The 8,626-nt window shown below is 42.2% G+C and overlaps 1 protein-coding gene across 1 annotated transcript; it reads left to right on the top strand.

The window, feature by feature from the left end:
- Positions 1 to 6,324: 6,324 nt before the first annotated feature.
- htr1d (5-hydroxytryptamine (serotonin) receptor 1D, G protein-coupled) lies at positions 6,325 to 7,473 on the top strand. The gene has a single exon (XM_068752104.1). The coding sequence runs from the start codon at positions 6,325 to 6,327 to the stop codon at positions 7,471 to 7,473; it is 1,149 nt and encodes a 382-aa protein (XP_068608205.1).
- Positions 7,474 to 8,626: the final 1,153 nt, after the last annotated feature.

An 8,626-nucleotide genomic window follows, 5' to 3' on the forward strand; every position in this document is an offset into this window, starting at 1 on the left:
ATATAGTGAGAAAGAGAGGATGCACATGCTTGAGAAAATGTAAACGTATTTTAGCACATGTAGCATCTCTGGTAGATGCCGTGTCCCGGCGCAGGTGCATCGGTCGGTTTCTGGGTCACACAATACGATGAACCTGCCAGCTTGCTTATCAGGTGGAAAGATATCTACTTCTTTTTTCTTTATTATCCTTCTTCTACTCGTTCTGGCTTTCGTCACTCAGTCTGGGATAGCTGAACCTCTAGTAGGCGTTAATGCTCTCTTCTCCAGCACTTGGGGAACAAACATCCGCTGTTGTCTCCTGGATGGATCACTGTTTCCAATTCTCCGCCTCTCCACTTTTATGACTCACACACTCACTCAAAGATAGGACTCCAGGATAAAAGCTCTCCTGTTTGTCGTTATCCGGTCGTACAGTTTACAATTGCACAGTTTCTTTGCTTAATCTTCATCGTATTTAAGTGTATAGATCTTGTTTGCCAGATGACTTTGATGATATCCAAAGGTTTACTGATGCATCTCACCACTCTAGTATCTTATCGTTTTAGTAAATGAAATAGATGAAAGGAGACTAAAGTGGAGAGGCCCATAATGTAATGCGACTTAATACAAATATTAATAGGCAGTGCTCAGGATAAGATCCTCTGCGCTTGCCTTCAGTCCGGTTCTTGTGAGCCATTGGTCTCATTTCTTGCCTTTCAGCATTCTTCAATCAGCTGGTGAAACATAACATGGAGTGGCTTGGCCTTCTTCCTCATCAACCTCTGCCTCTTCTTCCTCACCACCCTCTGCTTCCTGCTGCCTGAGGCATTCTCTTGCCTGTTCAATCTTCCTGATGCATTCAGGAATATCCTCGTTTAATCCTGGACCATGCACCTGACACATTAATCCTTGCCCTCTTTACATCTTTTTGGGTGAAGCCCTGCATGCATTGTGGAGAGTCTTTATGTCTCGACGTCTTTATCTGGAGAGCATACATGGATCTTTGTTCTGCCACTGAGCTGATTTTTCAGCACCTGTCTCATCCTATGGAAGTATTTAGCTTGGAATTTGTAATGTTGGTCTTCTCTTCATCCATCATTTCCATGATCCAAGTTCTTCATTTGTGTCTTGCTTGCATTTAATTTATTTTCTCATATTCGAAGGCTTGTATAGCATCCTGCCCAGGATGTGAACCCCCAACCTTCTTTCCCATGCCACAGCAGAGCCATTTTGTTGCTGGGGCACACCCCTGCTTCAATGGCTTTTCTTTTATCTTGCCTGGAGAGGTGATTTTAAGGTGATTTTGAAGGCTTGGACAACTTTTCCATAGAATTAAAATGAAACGAAATGAACTACCCTTGGCTCATCAATGGAATGGAGGCCATGTCACATACTGATGCAAGAGTTGCAACGATACATGACTGTCTGCATCACAGTAGTAGCTTAAATATCATGTGGTTAATATGATAACTGCAAATGGATTGCATTTCTATTGCACTTTTCTCATCTGACAAAGCCACTCAGAGCACTTTAGAAAATGAGCCACCACTGAGGCAATCACACACATTCCTTACAATAAAAATATTTCTGGCAAATGTCTCTGGTGGCTTTTCAATGCATAATTTCCTCCTACCTCTAATCAGGATTACTATGGTGAGCTCAGACACTCTGGATTTAATTACTTGCATGATGTTAACGGCTGAATATACTGAATTTGCAACCAGTTTGCAATGCTGATCCCATCCATTCTGCATTATCTGGCACCTACTCAAAATGGAAGTCAGTATAAAAAGGTTCCTAATCTTCTTTCTCTTTTCGGCTTGTTCCGTCAGGGGTCGCCATAGCAAATCAACCTTCTAGCCGATTGCATGCATGCTTAATTCAATCTCTCTCTCTCTATCTCTCTCTTGATAGGAAGGGATTTTGTTTCTTTGTTCCTGAATTTAAAGGCTTTGTTGTGGCAATAAAGTATATTTCAGGGGAAAAACAATAAAACATGTGACGAGCTACATTTGAAACAAAATAAATTTAAGGGACATTTATTTACAAAAAATAATACAAATCCTGCCCAAGAGGCTTAATTGTTGCATTTTCAAAATCCGTTCCTGTCCTATTGGCTTAGAGAGGGGCTGAGATTATCATTACCATGCAGCCTCTATAATGAGTCCTGAGGTTTGGACCCAGAGGCTTGGCAAACCACTGTCACTGCTGGTTAACGCCTTCTTAGCATCTCCGCAATTCATTCGCTAGCAGAGGAATCAGCCACCATAAATCAACACAAACCTGTGAAGCCCTTCAGCGTCCTCTGCTCGTAACTCCTGTGAGGATTACTTGGTATTTGATGTCTATTCTTTCATTTGTGTCTGTTGCACATGTGGGTGGATTGCTGGAGGGTGGGGCACATTGTGCACCAACATGCGCATGCTTCTGCACACAAGTAGCCCACACAACTTTATGAAACACCCACTCTGCAGCTCCAAGGTGCCTGCAAACAATGTAGATGAGATAAACCCTCTGGAAATAATGTGATTTTATTTCACTACGGCACGCCTGCAAGTTTCAATTCATCCTCGCCAACCATTCATGAAACGTGTTTCCATTATTCTAGTACAAAATGCTGGTGCTGCCAATGTTGAATCTGATTTTACGGCTCCATCTTTGCAACTGTCTGTTTTTACTGCACTTTAATGTTACGGTTGACGGATGTGAGTTCTGAGTTCATGTTTCATTGTTAAAGCATTCGCACGAATCAACATTTCATAGATTATAATCACACACGATGCAAGCCATCTATCCATAATGCATTATTCAAATGGTGCGTCGTAAAAACACATTGTGAAATTTCCTCTTCCATAAATTTTTTCAAATCCATTTTAAGCCTGGTCTGTAGGTGTTATTTATTAAATTGGTTTGAAGTGGGGGCAACACACTAGAGTGATACATGATATGCTATTTATCATAACATGACATCATTAAGTGATTTTACTTTAGTTTCCCACAAATGATTCTTTGATGATGCTATATTTATATCCTTGCAATAAATAGCGCTGTGCTTTAGCATACAATCTTCTTATTGCTGATTTCTACTGTCTATGTAGAGGAAATAAAACAGTGATATTCCTTTTACAGGAAAAACAAGGTTTGCATGTTCTCCCCTTGCCTGCATGTTGTCCATAGTTGTGAATGTGTGCGTGAATTATTGTCTGTCTATGTGTGGCCCCAACAATGCTCAACAATAACATCAATGCAGTCATTATGTAGCCTGTCAGGCAAAGCCCAGGGCTACAAGAATCTGTAAAGCATTTATGTAATAGCATATCAAAAATATTTATGAAGACAGATCTCCTCCTCATCTCCTCCATCTGATCCTATAGAAGAAAAAAAGAACATCCTTTATAAAGACTTCATGAAAAACATCAATGTGAAAAAGTAAAAGTCATCAGTGTTCATCCTCTGTGGAAAAGTATTTCCCCTGTTTGAAGCTGAAATGGTTCCAAAATGGTTCTTTGTAATGCTGCAACACCTAACTCATTCTTCGGTTTACCTCTTCACACATACACACCTCTCTCCCCATCGATGTGAACACCCACAAACACACGTGCACACACACACACACACACACACACACACAGTAAGTCCTTGCTCACCCACCGTTTAGCACAAGCTTGAGTGAACACCAGACAATTAGCTGACAGCGGAGGCAGCGATGGCTCTAGCCCCCTCTCTGCTAAATCAATCAGCCTATCTCCAGCGGGGCCATGCAGTGTTTGCAGGCCTGCCAGGTTCTGGGGCTAAAACTGTTTCACCCAGGTCAGCAAACAGGCTACCACATACAGTATGATGCAGCATCTGCTTGGATTTGACCCAAGCCTTTAAGGAATGAATTGGATTTGTAGAGAATGATGTGTGATGTAATTGGGCCAAGTGGTCAGGGCCGCGATATGGTATAGCCCTCAAGTGTTGCTCTTCTTTAGACCTATGTTTGTAATGCTTTTTTGTGTGACCCTGTTCTTTTATACCTTCTCCTTTCATTTCCCCTTGTTTAAAGGATAACAACTGCATGTCTTATCTCCGGGCAGAGCCGTGCCTCCGTGTGTTAGAGCTTCAATTTCAAAGCCAGACGTAGAAACTAATATAGTTCACACAAACAGTGCACAGTCCAATTTTGGCAAGGTCTGTTCTTGATTGGAAATCTTTTCCTCTCATTCAGTCATTATGAACCTCATTACCTCGTTGTGCTGCAAACCAGACCCTTAGGAGATAAGACTCGTCCTCGTCTCGTCTGATGGATAAACAGATAAGTTATTCAGCCATCTATCACGCATGCTCCTGTACGTTTGCGTGCTCATCGGAAATGAGACATGATTGCACAGCAAAATGACAGCTTCAGACAACTGAATGAATAATTAATGCTGTCTACCACAATTTTCTTACTTAACGCACTCTGAAGTCAACTCTAACAATGGAGTTGCTGAGCACTGCACTCATCCATCTCTTCTCTACTGATGCAATGACACGTGACTGTACGCTAGCCAAGCTGTGTGTTGTCTCACCCATTAGGAGTCACTAGCTCTAATGGATCTGCACACCATGCAGTTTCCTTGGAATCTACAGTACATGCAAAACATACATATAGCTATAAGTAGAGAAACGTCTTGATGCTGCAATTCACCCCTTTTAGTTTCTTTAACTTATCAAGGCATGTATTGTGAGTCGATGAGCCCATTAATCTCCTTTGAATTAAAAAATAAATAAAGTCAGTATCCATACTGCTACTATTAAATAATAAATGAAAGGGAATGTATTTTATACAAAGAGAAAGCGAAGAATGCCTTCTGGGGTGATTAAAAGTCATTTGATGTCCTGCTGGAACAGAAGACCACGTTTCTGTTCCCATCTCTTTCATTGTACTTGAAAGCGAGCTAGCTCGCCCTCCTTTGATAACGTTCACTTACTCTTACCTAGAAGCGGCACGATCAGTTTCTTTTTGCACCTCCGTGCTCCGGTTTCCGATCAACATAGCATGACTGATAATTCAGTGTACGATAAACCTTCATGTGAAAGAAGTTCAACATTCACAGTTTTCTGTTCATGAAATGTATGTGCTTTTGATGCTCTTAATAAAATTGTCTTTTGTCTGTTTTGGAATATTTAAAATAAATCCAGATTTTCAGACATGGAATTAAAGTGGCAGCAGCTTCCTTCATACAGCACCGTAGCATTTTGCTAGTAATAATATTTTAGTGTTTCAACATCAGGATGTAATAAATTACTGGAGCTGTGTGGGTGTTAAATCCATGTGTCAATTCATAATGTGCCAGTCAAAGTTCCGTTACGAGGCTGTTCAGGTGCATATTCTGCCCCTAATGTGTCAAAAAACGTTTGTTGAGAATGCATGTAAACATCATGTTGGCAAGTTGAAAATAATGCCTTTCCACTCCTATTTGTTTCACCTCCAGGTGAAGATCCTCCAGAGGAAGCTTCACGAATGCCTGACAAAACCTTCTCAGCCGTTTGGACACAATGGCTGAGTGAATCTGAGTGAAGAAGAGGAGCTGATACATTTAACACTGGGAACCCGAAGAAAGATCTTTGCTTGACTTCTTTTCAGTCAACTTCTATAAAACGGATATTTAATGATTATCTCATGGATGCCCTCCAAACTTTCCTCATCTGGTTTTTCTGCGGTTCAGATAAATCTAATGTGCTGGCTTCCCAGCCTCATCAAAGACGTTAAGAAAAGCAACGTTTTAGTGGAAACCTCAATTTAGAAGCCGTCACGTGGACCTGAGAACAGATAAGAGAGACAACGAGCGAACATCTGTATCCACTGTCAACATCTTCTTATGTGCAACTTTTCCCCGCGCTTTACTGAAAAGAAGAAGCCCATTAAAGCATTTGCTAGATAGGAGGGCTCGGTTTGAAGGTGTTGTTGCTGGCCGGCTGCCGGTTGGAGATGAGATAAGAGCACTGGGAGGAGAGGAAGAAGTGCCTGTCTGACAGGTGCTGAATACAAATGAGAATTCGTCTCTCCTGCAGCTACACCAGTGAGGTGGATCAATAATGGAGCAGTGAAATGCACAAACTCCCCGGCTTCGGTTACAGGGGCAATAGGTTTTTAACTGAAACGATGGAACTAGATATTTGCAAATGGATGCGATGAAATTCTATTCCAATTCAAAGAGAGGGGAAATAATGGAAACAAAAAAACAAAAAGTTAAAAGACAGGCTTCAGTATTATCTAGCACAGAAAAGGCACTGCACAGCCTTCACCAGAGATATGCCTGAACTGATTGAAGGGTAGTTTTAGATGAGGCAGCTCTAATATTTGGAGAAAGCAAGGCGATGGAGCTGGAGCTGGGTAACAGCTCATTGGACTACTTTACCAACAATTTCACAGAGATTCCCGACACAACTGTAACTCCACCCTGGAATGAAGTCACTCTGCTCGGCCTCCAGATCTCCCTGTCTGTGATTTTAGCTCTTTTCACACTGGCGACTGTGCTTTCAAATGCCTTTGTCATTGCCACCATCTTTCTGACCAGGAAGCTCCACACACCTGCCAACTTCCTGATCGGCTCCCTCGCCGTCACAGACCTGTTGGTGTCTATTTTAGTCATGCCGATTAGCATCGTCTACACCGTCAGCAAGACCTGGTCATTTGGGCAGATCATTTGCGACATCTGGTTGTCGTCGGACATCACGTTCTGCACAGCCTCCATCTTGCACCTGTGTGTGATCGCTCTGGACCGCTACTGGGCCATCACAGATGCACTGGAGTACTCAAAACGCCGAACCATGCGTCGGGCAGGGGTCATGGTTGCAGTGGTGTGGGTGATCTCCATATCAATTTCAATGCCTCCACTTTTCTGGCGGCAGGCCAAAGCCCACGAGGAGCTGACAGAGTGCATGGTAAATACAGATCAGATCTCTTACACCCTATACTCCACCTTTGGCGCCTTCTACGTCCCCACAGTGCTTCTCGTCATCCTCTACGGAAGGATCTATGTTGCTGCCCGGTCCCGAATCCTCAAGACGCCATCAGGCTCTGGGAAACGCTTCACCACAGCACAGCTAATCCAGACCTCTGCAGGTTCCTCTCTCTGTTCTCTTAATTCTGCCTCCAACCAGGAAGCACAACTACACTCTGGCAATGCCGGAGGAGGAGGATCGCCTCTGTTCACGAACAGTGTGAAAGTTAAGCTGGCCGATAGCGTGCTGGAGAGGAAACGTCTGTGTGCAGCTCGGGAGAGAAAGGCAACCAAGACCTTGGGCATCATCCTGGGCGCCTTCATTGTTTGTTGGCTCCCGTTCTTTATTGGCACGCTTGTCACGGCCATATGTAAAGAATGCTGGTTTCATCCAGTGCTTTTTGATGTGTTTACCTGGCTTGGATATGTGAACTCCCTAATCAATCCTGTTATCTACACCGTGTTCAACGATGAATTCAAACAGGCTTTCCAAAAACTCATCAAATTCAGACGGTGCCCCTGAAAATCCTGGATTGAAACTTCACTTCTAAAACAGGGAGTTAAAGACGATACGTGAGAGGACAACGACCAAAACGAGAGTACTGTACAATTAAATGTCCCATCCCGTGAACACACGATAATTGTGACATGTTTCTGATTTGTATACCACACTGCTTCGTGCCATAGCTCTTTAGATTCATGCAGACTATTCTTCATATAGATTTATGGATGCATGCTACAAAATAAGAAAATCTTTAACCCTAGGAGTTGTGGAACTCATCTTAATTAAAAAGAGCATAAAATTAAGTCTAAAAAGAATAAAGGTACTGTATGGAACAAGCAATCTCAGAGTGGCTGGACTTAATCCAGCAGAATGGAAAAGCCATGCGCTATATGTTGTTTTAGTCGTTTCGTCAGAATATATCTGCTGTGCACATTTTATGATTCTGTGCTGCGGCAAAAAAAAAACTTAGAAAGACTGCAAACTCTAGAGATTCAGTAAAAGTGTGGCCATATATGCAATCATTTTTGAAAGTGGAGTGTTGTGTGTATGAGTGCGTGTAAAGGTGGTTACTTTACGGTGTAATATATGCATGTTTGAGCAAGGGAGGACTCTCAAGTGCTTGACATTTATACATGCTACTCACCAGTGGGGCTTGTCTCATCATTACAGAGACTGAAATGGAAACAGCATTTCCATTCTGAACTATAAGTAACACCAAATGCTAAAGCAACAAATAAGCCTTTTCAAAGACTGTATGTGATCAACGTGCTCAAGCAAAGAGGAAAAGGTAAGGACAGAAGTTCAGAGCCACATGCATCTATTGTGAGAATGCCTCATGATTAGCGATTTCATGTGTCAGTCCTTTAAATGTAAATGCTTGTTATTCTGATATGTGAAAGGGTGTCACTGTTAGATGCTACTTACTGGCAGGGAATCAGATTTACTGTTGTTAAAAAGGACTACGACAAAGAAGACGGGTCTCGTGTCGATGTCTGATGTCTGCCATTTTAATTCTGGATTGGGATGCTTGTTCCTGACAAAAATGGGCATAAAGGCAATAATGTACAAGAGGTGAAAGGAGCTGAAAGGTGAATTAAGTCAATCTGATGAAATTAAACTTATCATTCATAAAGCACAAAATATTCATTCTCACTCACTCTGTGTCCGCCAT

Source organism: Brachionichthys hirsutus, chromosome 18 (genome assembly GCF_040956055.1).
Source record: "Brachionichthys hirsutus isolate HB-005 chromosome 18, CSIRO-AGI_Bhir_v1, whole genome shotgun sequence".
Classification (NCBI taxonomy): Eukaryota; Metazoa; Chordata; class Actinopteri; order Lophiiformes; family Brachionichthyidae; genus Brachionichthys; species Brachionichthys hirsutus.